Genomic DNA, 25,504 nt, shown 5'->3' with positions numbered 1-25,504 from the left:
TTGCACAGTTGGAAAAAGAAACCCAGGTTAATCAAAGATGAAGATATATCACAAATTAGGTAGGAAAGAGCTCACATGATGGGATAAATTATGTGCCCTCATGATAGTTTACTGAGAGTCTTTTTTAGACGCACTTTTTTGTCTTTCCTATCTTACAGGTTTGAGCCCTAGCAGCATAATTAAATTTTTCTGCATGTTTGTTTTTCTGTTGCATTCAAATATGCAATAATTTCAATAATCCATCCTTTTTCTGAGGACATAATGACCTTTCTCCACATGTCAAAGACAGAGAAGTAGCAGTAGTTTCTCTGTCGCAGGGTGCATACTGCGGGCTCTTCAAAAGAAAACATGTTTATTTTCAGTCCTGTTCTGTTCTAAGCCTGTTGTCAGTGCTTAACTAGGAGCAATGAATCTAAACTTGACGGCACCCATCACTCTGATCTCTACATGTGGATTGTAAGAGACTTCCTTAGACCCCTTGAGAATGAAGGGCAGAGGTTACTGATATAACATTTGCTCTTTTTCACCCTCTCAGTTATTCTCTCTGCTTTAGAAATATCACCTATCTCCCCTCTTCTAGAGATTTTATTTTTTTTATATAGATCTCCCAATCCTTTTCTTTCAATCATAGTATTTCACGATGATCACTACAGGCAAGTCAACTATTAATCACTTGTCAGGAATTGCCAGGACAGTGGATGGAAAAATAATGCTCATAACAAGTGACACACCTCTTTGGCACAAAGCTTGTCAGTGAGCTTTCAACCTTGCATAAAACTATTGGATATGGACAGAAAAAACAGTTACATCAATTTTAAAGTGGGAGAGAGGGGAAAGACTTTACTTTGCTGTAACTGCTTAGTTTGTTCACTCCTTCCTGTGGTCAGTGGAAGCTAAACTCTGGTAGTTTTTCCTTGAATGAAACACCTGCTAAATGATTTTGGCTCGGATTCCATTTACCAGTGAGGTCCTGGAGAGACAAAACGATCATAGCAGATCTGCGTGCTGTGCAGTAAGCCACTTTTGAGCTCAGTAGAACTGTCCGGTTTGTCCTTACCTTCTGATGTGTTGTGAAAAAAATAGTAGGTGACTGGAAGTGATTAGAAATAGAGCACGGGTGGGCAAAATGCGGCCCGGGGGCCGGATGCGGCCTGCCAGGCCATTCTATCTGACCTGCGGGGCCCCTAAAAAATGTAGAAAATTAATATATATCTGCCCCTGGCTGCCTATCATGCAGCCCTCGATGGCTTGCCAAAACTCAGTAAGCGGCTCTCCGCCCAAAACAATTGCCCGTCCCTGAGATGGAGGAAGCTAGGGAGCTGGGGCTGAAGGTACTCTGAATGAAAACCCTAGTGAGAGTCAAATTTGGGTTGGATGTTTTGCTTGACGATTACTTTGTGCCACTTTAAGTTGTGGGAGTATTCCATTCGAACCATGTTCGGGAATTCACTCAGGTCTGCATGCTCTGAGGAAGCAGAGTAAGGACCCGGCCACTGATTAATTCATTTTAGAGAGAGAGGATGTATGATGTAGGTGGAACACATCTGTAGTATCACATAGCCCCCACTACTCCTATCAGCATTTATTGTTTTGAGTTCTGAACCCTCCTGATTGGGATTCACCCTCTCGTCAACCTGGCTGAATATCTGTCATGTTGCAATGCTGATATAAGAGGTGGCATGTTGTTGCAACTTGTTGGCTGGGGACAGAAGTTACACACAAACCAGTTGAAAATATTGGAAACTGGTTTAAACCTGTAACAGAATAGAAGTTCAGAGCACACAAATCATTTTCAAAATGGCCAAAACCAGCTTAAGATAAACCTGGTTGGACATCAGACTTAACTAGTTTAGATCAAACTGGTTTATGAAACTTCTGTCCCAGATCCTTTCCTGGTTCAAGTTTGCTCCCAGTCCCCCATCATACCAGGATGCTTTGCAACTCTAGGCTATGTTGTCTGCTCCAGTGGAGCAGGGACTGCCTCACCCCTCTGCTGCTTAGCTTGCTTCTTGCCTGCGTCTGTCAACCTATGGGGTGGTAGGATAGGGGAACAGACCCCCCCATGCCAGGGTCTACACAGCACATGGGAAGGGAAAGCCCCTGTGGTGGGGGATTTTCAACCTCCAGCAGCCCTCCCCACTCCCCCTTCCCAGCTGCTGATTGCTTCAGCAGCTGCCACAGGGGGAAGGGAGAAGAAGTCCTCTCAGCTGGGTGCCTGCCCACGGAGGCCAGCATGCGGGTGCCAGGGAACCCCAGCTTTGAGCAGCTTCCCTCTACCCCAGCCCAGGGTCCCCCAGCTTGGGGCAGCCCGTGGGAGCTGAGGGCAGGTCTTCCCCTCCCAAACCCCAGAACTGCTTGTCTTAACCCTACAAATCTCCAGCAGCCTCAGGGAGTGGAGGGGAATTTTCTTGCTCCTCCACAGCTGGTTTTGCCTCAGCTGCTGAGGCAAAAGTAGTTGGAGGGGAATGGAAGAATTTCCCTTCGCTCCCTGAGATTGCCCTGGGCTATCCACGAGACTCACAGGGGCTAAGACGAGCAGAACTGGGGTTTGGGCGGGGAGTTCCCCACAGCTCCCTTGGGCTGCCCTGGGCTGGGGTGGGGGGAAGCTCCCCAAGGTGTGGGCTCCCTGATGCCCCCATGCTGGGCTGCATGGGTTAGCACCCAGTCAAAAGGACTCCTTTTCCCTCCCCCCTGTGGCAGCAGCTGCAACAATCAGCAGCTGGGAAGGGGAGGGGGGAATGCCCCTTGGCTCCCCAGGGCTGCCTGAGTTGGGGAAGCCAGGCTGGGGGGACCCTCCTGAGGGGGAGGTTCCCCCAAGGTGGGCTAGGACCCAGACAGGGGCTCCTTCACCTCGTGTGGGGGGATAGCAGGGGACTGGGAGCATGTGCTGGGAGTGGGGAGGGGGGCGGGGGCAATTGGAGACACTTGGCTGGGCTGGCAATGGCCACATGCTGGGAGATGTGCTCTAGCGTACCCAGTCTACTGGCCTCCCCCTGCCTTTCCCAGTTGAAAACTGAACAGCTTAGAGGAACCTGCCTAAATTGAATTGATTCTGCCTTGGGCTTTTTGACCCTTTGTGGCTTTTTTCACAATGTTCACGTAACTTAAGGCCACCCTAAGACTTGGAATTGTCTTTCAAGTATGATGACGAGCTTTTTGAAAATCTTACTTGTAAACTCAGTAGACATAAGCCCAAGGAACCAAGGGGGAAGTAGGAGGTTTGGTTGTTTTTTTTTTTCTTCTCTAAATCAGTATAAATCGATTGTAGGTTCTGTATGGGGTTTCAGGTCAATCAGATCTGGGGTGGGGGGAAGGGAGGGGATGACGACAGGACTGCAATATGTAAATTAGTGGATTCTATAATAAAATAAAAAACAAGGTTGCTCATGATCACAGAGAGTTCACTCTTTTAGGTCTAAATCTGATTTTCCATAAGCACATGCAAACTCACAGAATTACGCTTATTTGCAACAGGTCTGAGGCTGGTCTAGACTGACTGTCTCTTGAGTCTCACCATTTTCTAGCTCAGTGTCTGTAGCATTCACCTTTGTTGGCATGTCAGGGGTTTATTACCAGAGGTCCCACAGGCACAATTTAATCTATTCTAGTCTCTTTCCTGGTTTATCAAATTCAGGTTTTTGGATTTGAGTTTTCATTGTTGCTTACATCTATGTGGCAGAAGTTATGGATAGTAGGGGTGTGTGAACAGTAGGCCCTATTTGATTTGGATTCAGCCTGAATCGGGGATAGTGATTTCATAGATTTCATAAATTTCATAGACATTAGGGCTGGAAGCGATCTTGGAAGATCGTTGAGTCCAGCCCCACACCCAAAGGGCAGGAAGTCAGCTGGGTCATAGGATCCCAGCAAGATAAGCATCCAATTTGCTCTTGAAGGTGTTCAGTGTAGGTGCTTGAACCACCTCCGATGGCAGGCTGTTCCAGACCTTGGGGGCTTGGACAGTAAAGAAATTCTTCCTTATGTCCAGCCTGAAATGGTCTTGCAGGAGTTTATAACCGTTCGACCTCGTCATCCCTTGGGGCGCTCTGGTGAACAAACGTTCTCCCAGATCCTGGTGGTCACCCCGATAAACTTACAGGTGGCCATCAGATCACCCCTCGGCCTGTGCTTTTCCAGGCTAAAGAGCCCCATGGCTCTCAGCCTGTGATTTGATTTGTTGATTTGGATCATTGTCCCCGATTCAATTCAGTCAAATCCGAATCTGAAGATTCGATGCTGTTTTGGAGAATCGGCAATTCAGACGTAGGCATGGTTTCAAATGTTTTTTCTACATACCTCAAGGTACCAGTGCAGCTCATGAATGCTGTGATGGTGGGGCAGATGGAATGTCCCACAGGAGCACAGGCCGCCCCCCCCGTCCCCCCCCACACGTGTCTGGCGGCGAACCCAGAAGTGGTCCTCTGGGGAGTATGCAGGGGGCCACCCCATGCCCTTCTGACTTGGCAATTGGCTGTGGGGGGGACCCCAGGTGCCCCCCCCAGACCCAGGAGGCACCAGTTGCTGAGCTGGGGGAGGCACGGTGGGCCCTCCAGCACACTCTCTGGCAAACCCATAAGTGGACCAGAAGTGCTTGTGGTCCACTTCTGGGTCTGCTGCTGAGTGCACTGGGGAGCCCCCCACGCTCCTGTGGGACACTCCATGCACCCCAGCACTGCAGTATTCACAAGCCGCCTGCTACCTTGAGGTATGTAGAAAAAACATTTAAAGTGGTGTCTATGCCCGAATCACTGAATCTCTCTAAATCGATTCAGAGAGTTCCAATTCAATTCAGAGAGATTAAAGGGTCCTCTGATTCAATTCAGATCTGGAGATTTGGCCACCAAATTGGGCTGAATCACCACTGAATCGAATCAGGGACTGAAGCTTCTTGCAGCCCTAACATATATAGGAAGACCTACAGTGTTCAGGTACATAATCCCATAATCCATGTTTCTGCTAATACAGGATTGCTCAGTATTCCGTGTTTCCTAGGCTTTTGCTCAGTTCACTTTTGAATGGGCAAAGTGATAGAACTGCCATGTTTTTCCTTTTGAGATTTCAGAATTATTCACAACACCCAGTTCTCCTTATTTGTACTGTGTACAATTCTGAGTTGTTCTGCTTTCAGTTTGGACTATTTTTTTCTATTTTTCTCCTTCACTCCCAAATCATTTTGCAGCTCTTCTCTAAACTACTTGTGGTGTATATCTTTTGGATACCAAAGTGATTCAGAAATGAATATGCTGCCCGAGTAGAAATGCACCTGTGCCATTTAGCATAACGGTTTCTCTTTCTATGAACATGTTGCCTCTGCAAATGTCCCCCAGTTGTATCGGCCTTTTTGATATCTTATATGACTGCAGACAGATGTAAAATTTGCTTTTATCACATCTAAGTCTCTCAGCACTATTACTTCCCAAAATTCTTCTTCCCATTGATGATACATCTCCCCCATATTTTTATCATTAGATGCACTGGGTTTGCATTTTCCAGGATGGATATCATTTGCCCTCTTCTCCTTACAATTCAAGTCTCTCTCATTCCCTTTGTATTAGTTCTCTGTCCTTTCAGTTTAGTGACTTTTCATTAATGTAGCATTTACTACTTCTCCCAGATCACTACCAAAGATGGTAAGTAAGATTGGGTTTTAGCACCTCTTCCTCTCTAGACTGATTCTTTGGCAACAGATTTTCATATTTAGCGTGTTTCTTTTGCCAGTCTTCACTTTAAATTGAGCTTTTTTTTTTATTCCCCAAGCAAGATATTAGAAGGATTTTGTATCACTTAACAAAAATCCCAGTCAATACTGACATCAAGAAACGTGAAAGGACGTTGTTGTTTACAATGATGCAAAGTCACATTTGGTTCAGCTATTAGTGATTTGGCTCTGGAGATTTCTAGGTTTTCCTTCTTTAATATACCCTCCCACTCAAAAAAAAAAATCAGTATTTGACAGAAATACATCAGAACATTATAGACTTGTTTATCTGAATTGTACTGATTTTGGAAGTGCTGCTATAGAATATTATGTAGTGTAATTTCTTGTGAATGAAACAGCAGTGGTTTTTTTCATGTCCTTATGATATTTGTCCTACTGCCCACTCAAGAAAAGCACAGCAGGTTTCATTCTTTAGTTTCGGTCAATACTAAGTTCATACATTGTAGGAAAGCAGAATTACTTATGCTTATTTTAGCAACAGTTTGTATAAATACGGGGAGGAAGGTGTGTGCCAAGCTATTTTATAGGAAATACATAATTTCACTGAGTTGCAGTGACTGAACTGTCGAGCCGATGAGAGTGTAGGAGTTTTGCTGTTGATTAACAGGGCCAGGTTTTCACCAGTTATCCAGTTGGTGACATCCCAAAGCATCATCATGTATGATTGTGTGTGGCAAGGGTGGCTTATTTCTCCTACTGAGGAGGGGAGCCAGTGACTAACTGGCTAAGGTCCTGGCACTGACAACTGGGTGGCTTGGAGAATAAGATCAGCACAGATCTGAGATCTGCAGTGAGCACTTTCTTGCTCTCAATCAATTTTAAGCCATTGCCCATGAAGTGAAAGTTGCTGTATCCATTACAACTACTCTGGATGTAGGGGTGGAGACGGGGCAGAAAGGCATAAGTAGGGCTTTGGCTCAGCCCTTTTATTTGCCAGAATAGGTGGTTTAATGTGAGGAGGGAAGCAGGTTTGTGAGCAGGGAAATAAGAGTCAGTCTTCTAAGGTCTCTTGTAATAACTCACTTCCTTACCTGAAGCAGGAGGAGAATGAAACTGGGGGGGGGGGGGCGGGAACAGTATTGTGACTGAGGCTTTTACTCAAGACTGTATGCCAAAGCTTGCAGTAATTATGTGGTATGGCAAGCTGAGACTGGTGAAACCTGTGGTACATGCCCACCCCATCCCAGGCAGTGTGGCAGTGCAATATTTCCAAGGTTGAGCGCTTGCTGTTTCCCTTTTGCAGAAGAGGTGATGCTGGCAGAAGAAGATAAGAATGCTGAAGAGAAGTCCCCTCTGGATGGTAGGTCTTTTTACCTTGTACGTTTCCTCTTGCAGTATGTGAGAGGTTCTTGTGCTGTATGCTGATTTGTTTTTTGTTGCGACGGAGAGGGTAATAGGCACCGTACCTTTGCATGCACTCGAAAACACTCATCCTAGCCTTGGAGGGAGTCCAGCTAAAAATTCCCTTTTCCTATGCAGGGCCTTCTCGAGATTCCATGTGGATGATCCATGGTTATGTGATATGTTAGTCTGGAAAGGGGATCCACATTTGAGATCTTCCAGAGTCCTCGTTCTAATTACAGGGTTATAGTATGAATGGGGCACCTATCAGCCTATGGAAAGCACAGAGGAATGTGTCTACGTGTAGCCTTGAGATAAAAGCATCAGTGTGGATACCAGCAGTGAATAAGTAAGAATAAGAAGGCAGGGCTCTAAATCTAAGCTTCCAAATGGATTTGGTAAACAGACTATAAGACCCCTGTTCCTTGTAAGCAGTAAGACATAACAGGGTGTGGTGATCCTGTCTGATGTCTAGTACTTGCACAGCTCCTAGTGGTACAGTGTTCGTAAGATGACTCAAGATATTGCACTGTTCAGCACAGGTGCAGTGAGACTATGGAGACTGTTCTCCCTCTGCCTCAGACACCGACCTCTAAGGAAGTTACAGTCAGTGAAACTTCAGTTAAAGACTCTTCCCTCTCCCTTTTCTGACAATCTTTCGTCCTCCCATGTCTCCTCCTCTTCCCTTCCCTCCCCTCCCTTTCCCTTCTTTTTCTTTCTCCTCCCATTCACTGTCAGGGAGGGCCGCCTCCGAAGGGCCGATTCAACCAGGCACGGCACCGGCGGAGACTAGCGGCGGCAGCAGCTACAACAGTGAGTGGATTGAAAATCAACAGGGGTTTAGGTGGCACAGTGGGTTAATGCTTTTCACTTGTGGCTTCCTGAGGAGATCTTGAGTATCAAGGTTGCTGGTTACCAGTGTTTGCTGGGATTTAATCCTAAATGACCACTGATCCAACATATACACTTAGCCTGGATTCTGACAGGCCTTGGCATGTCTGGTGATCTGTGCTTAGAAGAGGCCCAGGAATGGAAAAGCAAGGAGTGCCGCAGTTCAGAAATGAGGCAATTATGGGGCGCTGAAAGTTTTTCATAGCACTTGGATGGCACCAGTATGATCCAGTCCTCTTTTTAACAAGTACCTGTCTGGGGGTGTGGACACATCACATTTACATAACTGACCTTTATACCAGTGTAAACCAGGAATGGACAAATGATGAAAACTTCTGCACCAGGGTAATGTCACCAAAACCAGTGTAAAATTGCTCCTGGAAGAATCAAATATAAAACTACACCAATGAGGTATAGTGTGTCTGCGATGTACTCCAAAGTAGCCATTTGCTTAGTGCAAACAGGCTGGTATTAGCTCCCCTGCTACCAGCTGACACGACACATTAATAGCAGCCTACAGTCTGCTACCCTGGTATAAGATGCTCACTTGTCTTCCATAGACCCTGGACTAATTTGCACCAGTATATAAAACACTGGCATTAATGTGTTGTTTGTCCCGGCTTTTCAAAACTCAGTTTGAAGGGAGTGGAGTAATGTAAATAAAATCAAGATGGGCTTAGGCTGCAGAATTAAGATCTAGACCTTACATGACCCAATGTTGGGAAGAGTTGGGGTCTAGGTTTGTTGTTTAGTTCATAGTAGTTCATGGTAATATGTTTGCAAAAATTGTATTCGGAGCACAGTTTGGGGTATCCTTCCACCTCTAGCATTCTGAGGCTTATGGATCTGGGAGTTCTGTTTGCTCCTGTCTCTAAATTGAATCATGCAACAGTTATGAGAAGATGTCAGATCCTGATGAGGTGGTGCACTTATTGCTTAGTCATGCCAATGTAGTTTGCTTAGGATAAGAGTCTACTTTTCACATTAGCCTAAACCTTGATTATCCTGAGTATAGTTTTATATGTGCACTTAGTGGACAGTATGTATCACCACACCATGGAGTGTCTTACTGCTGTTATCAAGCTGTATTTAATTATTGTATTGTTTTTAAACTGTTACCAAAACTGTACAATTTTTTCCTGGTAGTTCTCACAATTCCAAGGTAGGTAGTCTAGGGCTATAAACAATGTGTAAGTGTTGACAGTGTCAGGGGACAACTCTGTGCCAACACTCCTGCTGGTGCAGAGCCCTGGCTCCAGCCAGGCCCTACTATTGGCACAGAAATCTGGGGGGCATGTACCCCCCCTATGTATTACCTATGTGTAAGGCTCAGAATAGTGACTGGAAATCAGCACTTCCATTATTTTCATGGCTTCACTGCTGATATGTGGTGTGTCCATGGGCCAGTCAGTAAATCTTTGTGCCTTGGTTTCCCTATTTGTAGAATGATACAGTGATAGAACTACTTTCCTACAAAGATTGTTACTGGACCAGGTTGATGTTTTCAGTGTCACAACATCCCCAGCTGGAAGATATCATGCAGAAGGAGAAATTCACAATATCTTAGAATTTGCTTTTGCTATGGTATTTCCAAATGATACAGGGGTAGAAAAAACATTGTGGTTTTTTTTTAAAAAAAAAAGCTATGTGCTCTAGAAAAGCAGTATTAATGTTTTTAATAGATAATAGAGCTCCTGTTTCGTATCTTGTCACAGCTCAGAATCTTTCCATTAAGCAAGAGCCATCCCTTCTACTCAAAGAAACCCATCAGATATGTTTGCTCTCCCCATCTTCCCACTTCAGTTGCAATGAAGTGTAGGTGGGCAGAATTCTTTCCTGGCAAGCCTTCAAGATCTAAAAGATTAAATAAATAATGACCCTGACATCAAAGCATGCGGAGGCCCCAGTGCAAAGCTGTAGGCTGATCGATTTGCTACAGCTTATCCTCGTGCAGCAGCTTTAAAATGGCATTGGAAAGTAAATACAGGTCCTAGAGAGTGAGAAGCAGAGAAAGGAGAGAATCCACTACAAAAAACTTATAGTGCTTGGCTTTTTTTTTTTTAATTTGCATGCAGTGTTGAAAAGAGCTACGATAAAGAAGAGCAAAAATGATCTGATTCATGCTGAAGAAGGTGAGGATCATTTCACAGACATTTGCTCTGTTGGTGAGTACTGGCTCCATATTCATTTGCTGTGAAAAATACTTTGTCTGAATTCTTAACCTGGCATTCCTCTGAGCGGCTGCTTTGTTTCCACATACTGCCCTTAACTGCCAGAGCCTTTGGGAATTGCTTGTTTCAAACATACCAGGAGCTCTCCTTTACCCTTTGGCATTTCTAAGTGAGAACCAGATGCCATCATAGTGTGAGGGAGTACTCAGGCTAGAAGCCAGGGGGTGCTAGAGCAGCCCTCCCTTCTCTTCCACAGTACTGAGCTGGGGGGGGTGGGGGGATGTGGCCAGGCCCCGGCAGGGCACTCTGATTAGCCCAGAAGGGAATTGATAACAGTGTTTATCACCCCATTAAGAAAACAACAGAGGGACATGATCAGCTTCAGCATGGACTGTAACCAGCATGTGGTCTGCTAGCTAATTCACAGACACGTCTCTGCAAGGCAGAGAGGAGTGGGGAATAGCTGCTTAGCAGAGAGTAGCGTGGGTGGGGGCAGGGAGCAGCTTGCAAGTCTGTGCTGGAGCTGCAGCCAGGGAGCAGAGGGGAGGAGCAAGCCCTGCTGTGGAGCAGAGAGCCCTGCCCAGCCTAGAGAGCATGCTAGGATGCTGGGGGAGTCTGGTTTATCATAAACCAGTAAGTGGTCTGGGACAGACTTTGCATAAATTTGTTTGAGCCAAATCAGTTAAGTCTGATACAACATTCAGCCTGGTTTATCTCAAACCGGTTTCAGCCATTTTCAAACTGGTTTATGTGTAGTGAACATTATTTCTGTTATAGGTTTAAACCAGTTTCTGATCACTTAAACTGGTTTATGTGTAATGTCTGTCCCTAGCCCGTGGGTTCTCACCCAACTCCGTAATGCCCGGTTAAAGTGGCCCTGCATATAGAATTGCATACTGCACCCTTTAAATGGGCCATTCCAGAGAAATTGGAGGTGTCATGGCTTCCTTAGGCACACTGGCTTTCAGAGGACCTGTTTGGTGAGTTCTTATTCATGCAGATATGCCCCAGATAGGGCCTTAAAGTGCAGTCTTGGCTCTTCTGTGGTAGGGAGGAGATTGAGTGGGCAAAGAGCCAATCACATCTGCCCTAAGTGACCAGCATTCCTTGTGGGGTGCATTGCAGACTTCATTAGAGAGTGGCTTGTAACCAGGATGCTCACAGAGAATTCCTGGATTTGAGCTGTAGGCTAACCCTGTAACACTGGCCCCCTCTACATGTGCAGATAAAGGCATGATTAGATCTACTGCATGCTCCACACAAGTGGGCCTCTTGCCATGCCACACGTATATGACAAGAGGCACAACTGTAGAATTGCACTTTAAATCTTATCATGTCCTATTGCCAGTGCAGGAGAAGCCCAGGATTGGGCTCCCCCTGCACTGAAAAGAAGCAGGCTTCCATGGCTGGGAGCCCCCAGCTGTGGGGTCACATGCAACTGGGACTGAGAGACCTGAGTGGGCTGGAGGTTTCACACACCCTCGAGTTTCGGGGATCATGGCAGCCACATCCCCAGATCTTGGGGGTTTCATGCTGGGTGAAGTGCATCTCTGCAGCTGGGAGCCCTGTCAGCTGAATCAAGGTTGATAGCAACCAGCTATAAAGTCAGTATGCATTTTCAAGGTCTAAATTTATAGCTGGTTGGAGATATTTGTCATGTGATAGCTACTTTGCAGGTATAGCTGGTCTTAAGGTAATTGCACAATTAACCAGTTAGTTTCATAATACTATTACTGTATAGAGAGGGCCACTGATCCTACTCTTGTGTGACAGATTTCTATGTTCCTAAAGCCACATGGGGAGATTTGGGCTCTGCACACATGCTCATGCCCATATACTGAGAGAAGAGTATACCATGGTCCATGCCTGCCCCAGATCTCTGCCAGGACCACACAAATTTAGGCAGGAAAGTAACAGAGCTCAAAGGCTCTGCTTGTTCTCCAGTGACCTGGGGGCAAATTCCTTGCCTAGACCTCACAGTTGTATATGGTAGGACAGTGAAAAGCGGTGGAGGCTTCAATGTCAACCAGGATCTCAGTTACAATAAGCACACTATAATGGCAGCTGTTATGGGGCCAGGAAAGGGAAATACTTACACATGGTAGATCTCCTCTTCCTTCAGTGGCAGTGGAATTACAGCCCAAGCTGGGGAAATGTATTTTCTAGTCAATCATTTTTTTTCTTCCTCTCCCCAACTGAAACCTTATGAGGAGAGTTTACTGGTTAAGTTAGTATTGTGCCTTGCTACTGAACCAGTGGGTACCGTCATCCATCTTCGGTAAATGCCACAGTACTGCAGTCACCGCAAAGCACCACAGTCTGTGCTATTCACGTGTGATCACATGTCGGTGTGCGCGCAGCAGCGTGAAAGCATGACGGACACATTCTACTCTCTGGAAAGGTGACGCTTAATCTTTAGAAGAGTTAAAGGGTTCTTAAATTGAAGAGATGTGCTGGGATTGAGCTTGTATATCATGCTTGACACTGTCTGCCACCCATGTCATATTCCTAGCAGTCCCCCCAGACTAGCCATAAAACATGCCACCTGCTTAAATTGCTGCCATTGGTAAGAGTTTTCCTGCCGAAGGGGGAAGAAACTAGCATTGTAATGTGTTTTCTTTCCCTTCCCTGAGGGAATTTTGCTTGCTGTGTGGGTGGTAGGTAAACCATGCTGCTACGGTGTTTACTTATTGCCAGGATAACTTGCTGGGGCTTTTAATTCATGCCACAGTCTTTTCAGATACTAGCGGTTCATGCCACCTAACCAGGTCTCTGACCCTAACATTTTAAGTGGCAGATGCCAGGGACACAGAAGGATGTGGCTTCTTAGATATTCTGATGAGCTCAAATCACCTATGGATCATATGGTCAGGAAAATATCAACAGGCCTTTTTTTTCTGCACGACTGGCTCATCCGCAAAGGAGTATGTTCAATAATGTGTGGAAAATGGTGGAGAAGAAGAAACAAATACATTAGAGAGCAAACAGAAAGCACTGCTGGTTTTGAAAGGGAGACTCTCCTTTTCTGAAGAGAATGAAACTCTGCATAGGATCATTGATCAAAACTTAAGGAGGATCATGTATAAAGGGAAATTTTTTGGATGTTTTCTTCATGCTATCTGAATGCATCTCTGAATGTATCTCTGCTGTGTTCATAAGTATTCGAGAAGAGCTAACCGTTTAATTGAAAAGTGCCAATCGAATGCACCGATCAGGGCAGTACGTGTGTTGACAAGTCTCCTGCTGGCTGTTTCTTGAACAAGGTGCTTTGTAATTCTATTAAAAGTGACTCCGTGAACCTTATAACCACACTGTAAAGCTCTGTATCTATTAACACTCCTCATAGTGTGTTTTCTGAGATAATTTTTAAAATCCACAGTTTGCTCCCATTCATCCCTTCCCTCTCTGTGCTATAAAGTCTGCAGTGGTTGATGCAAGCTACCTCATTTCAGGCACCTTGGGTGCTGGACTGCAAATATCAGCATTGGAGTACTCTACCAGGCAGTGGACTGTGCAGCCCCTCCAGGTTTATGATTGCTTGAATATCTGTTACTGTTTTCCAGAAGATGGGTAAAATTCTGCTTTCAGAGCTATATTTCATATCTGTAATTTCCTATTGGAAATAGAAAAACTACACTTGATCTGAGCCAAAAGGCTAGTGTATATTCAAAATGACTTAATTTTCTTCAGTGAAGTTATTCCAGATTCTGTTTAAATGAATGCAGAATTTGGTCCATTTGGTTACCTCAGAAATCAATGCAAGTCAAGAGAGGTAAGGTTATACAGACAGTGGAATATCTCTGTGAAGATGTTTTCTGTGGCTTTGAAACATCAGTGTTGCCATGGGTCCTTGAGCGGTCTTTATTTATAAAATAAAATGAGAATGCCAATGCAGCATCCTTCTTAGCCTGTGGTTAATTCTGGTGCTTTGAAGGACAATAGGACAGGGGGGTACCAAGGACACCCATTGGGGTGGCTTAGGTGCCTCTATATTATTGCTAGCAACATGGAGAACAAGAAGGAGGAACTTGTACTCCGGCTTGCAAACAAAGAGTTTGACCTAGTTGGGTTAACAGAAACCTGGTGGGACCCTACCTACGACTGGGCAGTAGGCATTTTTCAACCTGGAAAAAAGAGTCGGTCCTTGGACCAGTGCTGTTCAATATCTTCATCAGTGACTTGGATGAGGGCGTGGAAAGCACTCTGTCCAGATTCACAGATGATGCCAAATTATGGGGCAGAGTAAACACACTGGAGGGCAGGGAGCGGATTCAGGCAGATGTGGATGGGTTGGGAATGGGGGCAGAACAGAACAGGATGCAGGTTAACAAGGATAAGTGCAAAGTGCTGCATCTAGGGAGAAAGAATCACCAACACATACAGGTTGGGAGGTGACTTTCTAAGCAGGAGAATGTGATGAAGTGACAAGTAAAGCTAACCGCACTCTTTCATGCATTAGAAGGTGAATCATGAACAGATCCAGGGAGGTGATACTTCTCCTCTATGCGGCACTGGTCAGGCCGCAGCTGGAGTACTGCATCCAGTTCTGGGCACTGCACTTCAAGAGGGATATGGATAACCTTGAGAGGGTCCAGAGGAGGGCTACTCATATGGTTAAGGGCCTGTAGGTAAAATCCTATGAGGAGAGATTGAGGGAACTGAATCTCTTCAGCCTCTGCAAGAGAAGGCTGAGAGGTGATCTTGTGGCCATCTACAAATTCATTGGGTGGGGGGGCAGTAAAGAACAGGGGGATACTCTGTTTACCAGGGCGCCCCTTGGAGTTACTAAGAACAATGGCCATAAACTGACAGAGAGCAGATTTAGATTACATGTTAGGAAAAATTTATTTACAATCAGGGTTGCCAAAATCTGGAACGGGCTTTCAAGGGAGGTTGTGCTCTCCCTTACATTGCAGGTCTTTAAGAGGAGACTAGACAAGCATCTAGCTGGGGTCATCTGACCCCAGCACTCTTTGCTGCCCAGGACTCGATGGTCGGACTTGATGATCTACTGAGGTCCCTTCCGACCCTAAAATCTATGACATATGAAACGCTGCGATTCCTCATTACTAGAGGAGGCTAGATGAACATCTTGCTGGGGTCATTTGACCCCAGTATTCTTTCCTGCCATGGCAGGGGGTCGGACTAGATGATCTGCTCAGGTCTCTTCCGACCCTACAAACTATGAAACTATGAAACTAAAGGGAATTTTATGAAATCTGTGATAATAACAGTTCATCACAGCTTTTGGTGAGATTACTGAATCTACAAGGCCAGCTCTGCATTTGAAATGCTGTGGCACTACCGGTGGAGTGATTGGAGTGTGGGCCTCAGCATGAAGCTTACTGTCTATTGAGCAATCCCACATATAGCACTCCAGCATGGTAGTGAGACAGGGACAACACAGTGTTGCTACAGCCGAAAATGCAGCCTGTTCAATATGTGCTGTCTTTGCATGATCAAGTGGCAAGATAAGATTCCCACACCACTGAAATCCTTAACCATTGCCAGGTGTTTGGCACAGAGCCTGTTCATAAAAGCTCATCTCTGATGGTCTGGGCATCTTGTTTGTATAGCCAACTTAGTAATAACTGAGGGCATACTTTGTGATCAGCTAAACCAAAGTGCCTTTTCCTAAAATTTTCAGTACAGATGGTATAAAGTTATTGTGAAACCCATCTCAAAAGCTTCCAGGATGACCCGGAAAGTTGGGGCAAAATGGTCCACAATAGACCATGGTGGCAGCCAATTTAAAATGTGGCCTTAAACCAGGGGTGTCGCATTCATTTGGCCCCTTGGACCAGATAACTCTTATGGAACGGGTCCGTGAGGTGGATGAGTGGTGTGGGGGCTGGCCATGTGGGCTGGATTGGGCCCAGGGACTGCCACCCCATGCCAGATCCTGCACACATGGCACTTGCTTCAGCTGGTCTGGGACCAGGCAGGAAGAAGCACGGTATCTCATGGACTTGCAGGAACAAGCCATGGTGCCAAGCTTCTTTTCACAGCGCTGCTGGGCTCCAGCACTGCAGCTCTTGCCAAGGCGCTTGGCTGCTGCTGCAGGAAGGTCCCCAATAGAAACCAGAGTCAAGGCTTGCAGACTGGATCCAGCCTGCAGGCCGTATGTTTGACATCCCTGCCATGAACCATTTTAAAACAAAAAGTGCCTGTAGACGTGCGGGAAGGCTGCTCTGACATTCTGTAATTACAGTGCATCAGAGCAGACTTGATTAATTGTGTCTGCTGGAGCATACTAATTAGCATGCTCCAGCAGCCTTCACGTCTCATGTATCAGCCTCAAAGCGTTAGGAGAGGGGATTTGCTTCTATACTGTCCACAACTTCACAGGTATTCAGCCTACCGAGCTAAAAAGAGAGTCCAGGGCTCTTCCCTTGTGCAGGGTGATGCTGCTGTGGGTAGGAAGCACTAGATGAAGTGACACACTTCCTTTTGTAAAGAAGCAGTAAATGCTCAGCATAGCAGTCCAGGGTAGTGATGGGGAACAGAGAAAAAGTCTTGCCCATTTTCTGTCCCAGGGTTTCTGGCAGCCAGAACTGAGTTTCCCAAGGAAGGTCACCACACAACGCTGGGACTTGACCTGTTCCTCTTTCTGTGTGCCACAGAACCAGCTCTACGTGATGCAACCCATGGTTTGCAGGCTAGCTAGTGAACGGACAGCGCAGTAGACCTGCCCATACTTTTAGTTCAACCAATGAGGGAGGATTTAAGAGTGTAGGCTGGGACTTCCCAAGTTCCTTAACAGGTTTAGGTGCAGGACATCCCTGTTAGGTGCTTTTTTATGCAAGAGATTTAATCTTTTAGGAAGGCTGGGACAAGTGGGTTTCTTGGTCTATTCTAAATGCAGTCAGATGCATGCTTAGTTGTATTTATTGTCATCAGCACTCCCTCGATTTGAGGATGATCTCTACCACGGCTCATGGATGAGTCCCGAAGTGACTTAAGAATCCAATCCTTGAGCCAAGTTCCATCCACTGTATTTACGGCGATTGGAGAGGTTCTTCGTTGTGAATGATTTCAGGTGCCCTCACCCCTCCTTTTCTTCATGGGTTTAGTGTGATGACTCTCCCCTCTATTCTCTGATGTGCAGGGTCTCCATTTGCTCGTGCCAGTCTGAAGAGTGGGAAGAATGAAAGTTCCTCATATTTCCGGAGGAAAGAGAAGATGTTCCGGTTCTTTATCCGGCGCATGGTGAAAGCACAAAGCTTCTATTGGATCGTCCTCTGTGTCGTTACTTTGAACACCCTGTGTGTTGCCATGGTGCATTACGCCCAGCCAGAGAAACTCACCACTGCTTTGTGTAAGTGTTGGGCATTGTAACCTTATTCCATCTAACCCTTGCTTTCCTGAGTGCTCTGAGCACTCAGTTCATATTTTCACCATCTGCAAACTTGAGGTCTTTTTGCAACTTCCTGTATTTCATTCAGAAAGTTGCATGAATATATTCCTAACTGCCCCTCCGAAACACTATTAGAAAAAGGGTCACGTCCAGTAAAAAGTAGTCCAGAGTGCTTTATCGCATTGTTGATAATGTTGACATTTAATCTAGGCTCAACCCTAGACTTCAAGTCTGAACACCCACAAACTTGATGAACGTTTTGGGGGGGTTGCATGAGGGTGGGGGAATGTGACTTAATGATTTTTCTCCAGCAGTTTTCCTTAGCAGCTGTCCAGAGAACCTCCTGGATGCAAGTGTCACACTAGAGTTGATAATTTGCCTTTGGGATTCTCTGTGTTCTGGTCACTAAACCATTTTTATAATAAACATAAGACAGACACTGAAGTCCACATGCACCAGAAATATTTTTCCAGCCACCAACATTTAACACTAACTCAATACAGTTGTACTAATTTATGTAAAACCCTCATAACTACATGCTTGCACGGAAAGTGTCCTTCCATGAGAGCAGTTATCTTAATAAATCAGGAGAGGTCAAGAAGGATGCATATAATAGTATCCTTCTGTGAAAATGTCTTGGGTCCTATAGATATGCAAGTCATAGCACACAAGAGTGCTGTCTGTTGGTTTTGCTTTAGGCTGATGCCTTCAGCCATCCATTAGAGTGAGCTTACAATACTACCTAAACGCTCTTGAAGTGTTACTGCATGCTTTGTTAAAACTTATACAGTTTTATTCTGAAACGAATAGTCAACAAATCCTGTTTTCTGCAACCGAATCCTTTATAAAGCTGTACCCTGTCTCTAGTGATTATATTCATGCTTTCACAATACCCTTTGTACAGAAGTGGGTACAGTATTTACTATAACTATGTTTATCTGAAGGCAGCAAGGCTTGACCCAAAACCTTCTGAAAAATGGGAGTTTGCACCGACTGCATATTGGTGTTTTGTTTACACCCTGATGCTTTGTTTCTCTGCTGCTGAACGCTGACTTGACGTCGTTAGCAAATGTGCACAGCAACACCAGGATCTCTTTTTTGTGTGGTAAAAGTTAATATAGAATCACCTCATGTGTATTTGAGGTTATTTTTCCCTATGTGCATCACTTCACACTTATCATAATTGAGGTTCACACATTATCCATCTCCTGTAATTGAGCTCCTTTATGTACTGTTCTGTGTCATGACTTCCAAGATCACTCCCCATCTTAGGATTTCTCTTAAGAGAGAAGTTGTATAAATGAACCTAAAGCATGACAGGCAGTGAAAACTGCATGATGCACTTTTTATAATTCCTCCTGGATCCCTATCCCTGGGGAAGTCAACTGCAAAACTCATATTGGGAGCAGGCTCCTAGTCTTCATTGGGGTTGCAGTAAACAGAAGGCATCGGCTCTGAGACCTGGGGTCAGGTTGTTAATGGAGGCAGACCTCCATGCAGGCACTTCAGAAAGTGGCCATGTATGTCAAGCAGTGTAGTATATGACAGGAACTCCTCTCCTTCAATGCATTACAGTTTGAACTGGAGCATTTTGTATGTTAGAAAATCTGTTGTCATTTTTAGGACCATGAAAGTCCATAACAACATCCCCAATGACTTCGGTGCCGAAGATTAAACATGTGCTTAAAAGCTTTGCAGGATTGGGCCAGGATGCGTACTTTCTTACATCTCAAGCCTCTGGACCAATATGCAAAGTTCACCAGTGGCTGCTGGATTTAGGACCTGGGGGCAATTTTTCCAACACCAGACAAAAATAAATGAGATGGAAAAGTAAAATAAGAATTAAACAAAATATTTAATTTAAGCACCGTAACTTAAGAACAAAGCCTTACTCCCTTGAAATAAGGTAAAAAGCTTAACTTCTAATGTCTTTCCTTTTAATTGACCTGGAAGCAGAGGCCACTAATTACTGGGTACATGCATGTACATGTGTGCTCAGCTGCGCAGTTGTTCTTTAGTACTTGCTTTAGCTTTAGCAAGTACTAAATGACTGTGCAGTAATTGCCGTTACTGCACAGCCCCAGTGGCGCATAGGTCATTTCCAACCCACAGTTGCTACTGCTACAGCTCATTGCTACTGCACAATAGCTTTGGTGTCACAGTTCGGGCCCGCTGATGCTACATTGCTGTAGCTCATCACTATGGCGATGTAGTGTCTTATGTAGATGCGCCCACTGTGACTTCAAGAAACGTCTGTATTAATGTTTACTAAAATATTTAATAATGTCAGGTAACTAAAGCTATAGTGAGGGATGTGTGAAAAGGTGAAAAATGTTTTCAACTGTACTTCGCTTGAAGGACTCAGAGTGGAAATAGAGACAGACCACACAGGAAAATTAGCCCTGCCTATTCATTTCCTGAGTTAAACAGTGGAAATAATAAGCTAGCATGGCAAAGTAATTAGAAATCTAAGCATTAGGATTTCTTGAATTGGGGCTAAGTTTCTAGAAAAGTATTTTAAGTCTTTCATCACTAAAACTTTAAATTTCCTAACTTGCTTTCTTGGAACTTACTAATGCAGTAACATTTCTAAGCGAATGTTTAAAAAGTGCGTGAGCTAAAATCCTTCTCATTTAGGAATTGAAGTGGATGGTGCAGGGAATATTCTTATTAATTAGAACACTCAACCCCCAATCCAAAGACCCACTCACTTTGTGGAAGTTCATATCTAAGCATGTACTTTGTGTTCCTAGTATTCTTAGTATAAGCTATATCAGTTGGTTATCATAAGAAAATGGAAATGTTGAACATGGAGAAAATATCTCTGTCCATTCAAAATGAAAATGTAGTTTCTTTTGAATTGAGCCTTGTGCCATGCGCTGGAAATACCAGTGGTTTGGTTTGATGAACCCAAAGATTTAGATAGAATGCCAAATAAATTCAGGTTTGATAGGTCAAGTAGGCTAGGGACAGAAGTTGCACATAAACTGGTTTAAGTGAACAGAACTGGTTTAAATCTGTAAGAGAACAGAAGTTCAGTGCACATAAAACAGTTCAAAATGGCTGAAACTGGTTTAAGATAAACATGGTTGAACAAACTGGTTTAAGATAAACCTGGCTGAACATAGTATCAGATTTAACTGATTTGGGTCAAACCGGTTTATGAAACTTCTGTCCTAGACCCCTTCACAGTTAAATCACAGTTCCCCAACATCCCTGTATGCTTTTCAGCACGGGGCTGCTCAGGGCTGAGCCATCTTCTCCAGAAAGCAGGGTTGATCCCACCCCTCTGCTCCCTAGCTGGAGCAGTGAGGGCTGGCTCACTGCCTCCCCCCAGGCAAACCCTGGCTGGGGTCTGGGGCCAGGGAGGAGGTTAAATTCCCCATCCCCCAAGTACAGAGCTACCCAGCCCTGCTTACTAATTATTGGTTGCAACTGTGGACTACAAATCCAAGACACTTGGAAGCAGGAAGAGGAAGTGATGAGCAACCCAGCAGAGTTCTACTGTTGTGATTCTGGACAGCAAATCCCAGAGACCTTGGGGGCAGCCAAAAGAGGAAGTAAACATACAGCTATGCTGTGTTTATAGTTCTTCAATTTATACTACTTCAGAGAAAGAACTATTTTTGTTCAGGCTTTTATGAATTCCATGCCACTACCTTTCCCTAAACCCACCCGCTCCTCAGCCTGGCAGCATCCCCTGCCCAGGCAGAGCATGGGCTGGGGCCTAGCCATGCCCCCTCCACTCCAGCAGGGAGGGGGGAAAAGTCTTGGAGAGCTTCTCTGTTCCCTTCCCTTTGACAGTGGCTGGCAGGCTTGCTCTAGTGCCCCCCAGCTTCTGGCTTGAGCTACTGCAAGCATTTGCTGCATTTCCTCAATCAAAAGTGATTGTCTGCTCATTTGCTTATTGGTTCAATCTTTGCAGCTTAGACTAACCTGCAAAAACTGAATCAATTCAGCTGTGGGCTTTTTGACTGTCTATACTTAACCATAGTGCTTAACCTTTTTTTGTTAATAATTTTCATTTGCTTTTGAACCTCTTGCTTTTGGTTAAGAACAGGAGGGAAATAGCCACCATCTTGACTGAGAGAGGTCATGTGTGGTGGGATGTGATTTCTAGCACCTCTCTAATTTTAAAGCAGTAGAAATTGCATGAAGAAAATTGTTTTAAAAGTTTCTAGACTGAGGAGTTTGTAAAAGCATCCAGAAATGTAGAAACAAATTTTCCCAAATGTTAAGGATTATCAAATTTATCGTTTCTATTCTGGCCTGTCTTTACGCTGAAGTCTTTGACTATCCTTACCTCTGCTGGATTTGGGAACACACCCTGTATGTAGGAGTCCTTCTTGAAGCCTTATAAGTACAATGCTTATAAATCTTACAAAAGCAAAGTATTTTAAGAATATCATTGAAACAAGTAATAACATCTTTAGGCACATGATTGAAAGACTTTAAACATGATTACAAATTGCTCCAGAGAAGGAACACTTTGCTGGTCTGATGGAGAACAAGAGAAATTCAACTGCTTCTAATTATATTGTTTCATGGAAAGTACCTATAATTGAACTAGAAAGCAGCCTTGTGAACTGCAGCAGGCAGGAGTGATGGGGTGGAGTGGAGTCAAGGAGGGTCTGCTCCTTGAAACTCAACCCAGGCACCCTGTATTTCAATTATGCCTGTCTCTCTGGGAAGCATTTAATTAAGTTACAAATGAATTTTCCTTGGAGAATGGCTAGTATGAATCTGTGGGTTTGCATTGATTTGTTTGTCCTTTTCTTTTAATTTTCTCTTTATTGAAATGTTCTGATTTGGTTTTCTCTGCATATTTCCTATTGTCTCAGCTCCTTTGTTGAAGAAACTGTAAGCACTCTAGGAAATGAATCCGAACATATGCTTATTTTCACTGTAGTATCTGTGCTGCACCCTGATCTGTTTAGGTGAATTCTTGGGGCATAGTTCTTCAGTAAAGACCCATAGATACCAGTATACCAATAAGAATCAGTGCTTCACTAGTTATTCCGCTTTCTTTCTCAGTAGAGGAGGAACACCAGTTCCATCTCTTCTGTGAGTATCAGGGTCCCATTGTATAGACCAAGCTCTATTCTTCAAAATAAAAACCTTTGTTCAGTCACATTGATTAAATTAGCCCCTGGTCGTAGGTGTTCTTTATACAACCATTCACCATTAGGGCTGTGTGAAATTTTGCCAGGTGTTTCGGTTCAACGCTGTTTCAACTTGTTTTGAGCTCAAAACAGCAAAATTGAAACAAAACTAAAGGCTTTGAAACAGCCTTGAAATGAAATGAGGGCAGTCAAAATGTTTTGAAAAACTCAAAATGTTTCGAATGTTGAAGCTGGGCTTGCTTGCAGCTAAAGAGAAACTAAGGAGAGGGAAGGGGAAGAGAGGAGAAGGATTGCTCTTATATTGACTGTGAAGCTGGCCAGTGACTGTGATCCTTCCCTGAGGTCCCTTCCAATCCCAGTGCTCTGGGGGAGGGACGGAAAAACGGTTGCTCCTTAACACACACACAGTCACACATCATGAGTTTTGCTCTGAACAGTTTGAGGTGCAGTTTCCCAGAACCCCCTGAACCTATCTCCTTGAAATTTGGCATGCTTCATGGCCTCAGTAGGGGCTACTGTCCTTGCAGTTTTCATCCCATTGTGCCTTAGCACGCACACAGTCACACGTCACGAGTTTTGCTTTTCAGCAGCTTGAGGTGCAGTTTCCCAGAAACGCCTGCACCTATCTCCTTGAAAGCTGGCAGGCTTCATGGCCTCATCAGGGGCTACTGCCCCTGTAATTTTTACCTCCATGTGCCTTCACACTTACAAGTGACATGAGTTTTGCTGTCAAAACTTTGAAGTGCCCTTTCGCAGAAACCCCTGGACCTATCTCCTTGAAACCTGGCAGGCTTCATGCCTTCGGAAGGGGCTACCATTCCTGATGTTTTCATCCAAATCTGCCAAGAAATGACAAAAGTTATAGGCAGTTTCATGCTTCCCCATTATAACCTATGGGCAAACTGTTGAAACAGTGTTGAAACAGCGAAACATTTTTGACAAAATGAAATGGAACAGCACTTCAACATTCAATGAAACTCGAAACAAAACACTGTCCCTTCGAAATATTGAAATGGAAGTCGAAATGAAATGATGCCGTTTTGCACAGCCCTATTCACCATCACCTGTTGGTTACTATTGTTGCTGGCATTCTCAAGAGAAAGAGGTTTCTACTAGAAGACAGTTTTTTAACATTGAAATGAGATGCGGTGGCATAAATGAGATATGGTGGCTGGAAACTACCAGTGGAAAAACTCAGTCTAAACATGAGGTGCATGTTCCTTCCAGTGATTAACCCCTGCAACAACTTATCTATGCAAGTCGTAGATTTGCCATTAGCTTTTTAAAAGATAAGCAGTAGCTAACAGAAGATGTATGTTTGATGCAGAAAATATTAGTGGAGGTTCTATGTCCTGCTTATGTAGGAGATTAGATGAAGAAATATTCATAATGACCTGGAAGCTTAAAAATCATAGAATCATAGAAAATTAGGGTTGGAAGGGGTTTCAGGAGGTCATCAGTCCAAAGCCCTACTCAAAGCAGGACCACCCCAAATAGATCATCCCACCCAAGGCTTTGTTTAGCTGGGTCTTAAAAACCTCCAAGGATGGAGAGTCCACCACCTCTCTGGGTAACCTGTTCCAGTGTTTTACTACCCTGCTTGTAAGAAAATTCTTCCTAATATCTAACCTAAATTTCTCTTGCTGCAACTTTGTTCGGTCATCTGCCACCACTGAGAACAGTCGAGCTCCATCCTCTTTTGAACCCTCCTTCAGGTAGTTGAAAGCTGCTATTAAATCCCCCCTCAGTCTTCTCTCTCTAAATTAAATAAGCTCAGTTCCCTCAGTCTTTCCTCGTAAGTCATGTCCCTCAGCCCTCTCACCGTTTTTATTGCCCTCCGCAGGACTGTCTTGAATTTGTCCACATCCTTTCTATAGTGGGGGCCCAAAACTGAAGACAGTACTCCAGATGTGGCCTCACCACTGCTGAATAGAGGGGAATAATCACACTCTTACTGATGCAATCCAGTATGCCATTACCTTTCTTTGCAACAAGGGCACACTGTTGGCTCATATTCAGCTTATTGTCCACTGTACCCCCTGTGACAGAAGGCAACCTCTGTTTCTCCCCAAAAACTCTGCTCTGAGACAGTTTGTTTAAGATGGGCCCAGCAGAGGATATACACCTTACCCTATCTTCATAGGAAACCCGAGCTGGATACATTCGTGAGTGACCGGGGAAACCTGCTCCCTCTGCCTACGTGACTGGCATCACATACCTGGGTGAGGGGCTTGGGCTCTCTGGGGAGCTAGAGACGGTCAGTCTGCCAAGCTACTAGTGATGCATTTCAAATTGGTTGGCTGACAGCCAACAGGTGTTGGCTTCCATTGGACCAGGTAAACGAGGTCATAAGGGCTATATAAGTTAAGGACTGCCCAGGAAGAGGGGGCAGCAGCCATGAGGAAGACTCAAAGAGAGAGAAGAGCTGTACCATCTGAAACTTGCTGTCTCTCAAAACTCATGATCAAGGAACTGCCTGCCTCCAGAGGGAATTTCCACCTGTCTCTGGATGATACTTGTGAGTTAGCTACCTGAGATCTAACTAGATATATAGTTTGCAGTAACTCAGATGTGTGATCAAAGGCTACCCAGCCATGCCAGTTTGCTCTGTGGGATTTCTCTGATATTGCTCTACCCTGTACCCTATTCCAACCCTACCCTTTGTAACCAATAAAGTTCTCCTTTGTACCTAACATGGGAGACTTACTGGGTGTGGGTGTGGATTATGCCTTGGAGTCCCCTTGGTTCAGCTGACTAAGGAAGACTACTACTTGTGCTTCTGACTGAGGGAAGCACCCCCAAGTGCTTGAAGTGAGTCAAGTACCCTTGAGGGCTACTATGTCTGTGTTACCCAGGGGAAACAGAGCCAGAATCAAGCCCAGCCCTGAGGGGTGGCATTTTT

The 25,504-nt window shown here is 44.7% G+C and overlaps 1 protein-coding gene across 2 annotated transcripts in view; it reads left to right on the top strand.

Moving 5' to 3' along the window:
• CACNA1B (calcium voltage-gated channel subunit alpha1 B) overlaps positions 1–25,504 on the top strand; it is a 470,294-nt gene that overhangs the window by 265,789 nt on the left and 179,001 nt on the right. Inside the window, exons 9-12 of one of the 2 annotated variants that reach the window (XM_090021362.1) lie at positions 6,963–7,019; positions 7,799–7,873; positions 10,027–10,116; positions 17,231–17,440. In XM_090021362.1, the coding sequence (XP_089877488.1) occupies positions 6,963–7,019; positions 7,799–7,873; positions 10,027–10,116; positions 17,231–17,440 (432 nt within the window). The remainder of the gene's footprint in view (positions 1–6,962; positions 7,020–7,798; positions 7,874–10,026; positions 10,117–17,230; positions 17,441–25,504) is intronic. The other variant, XM_090021361.1, reaches the window with a different exon arrangement.

Source organism: Crocodylus siamensis, chromosome 11 (genome assembly GCF_052110815.1).
Source record: "Crocodylus siamensis isolate JL-2025a chromosome 11, ASM5211081v1, whole genome shotgun sequence".
Lineage (NCBI taxonomy): Eukaryota > Metazoa > Chordata > Crocodylia > Crocodylidae > Crocodylus > Crocodylus siamensis.
The sequence above is the reverse complement of the archived record's forward strand: the minus strand, read 5'-3'. Positions and strand labels throughout refer to the sequence as shown.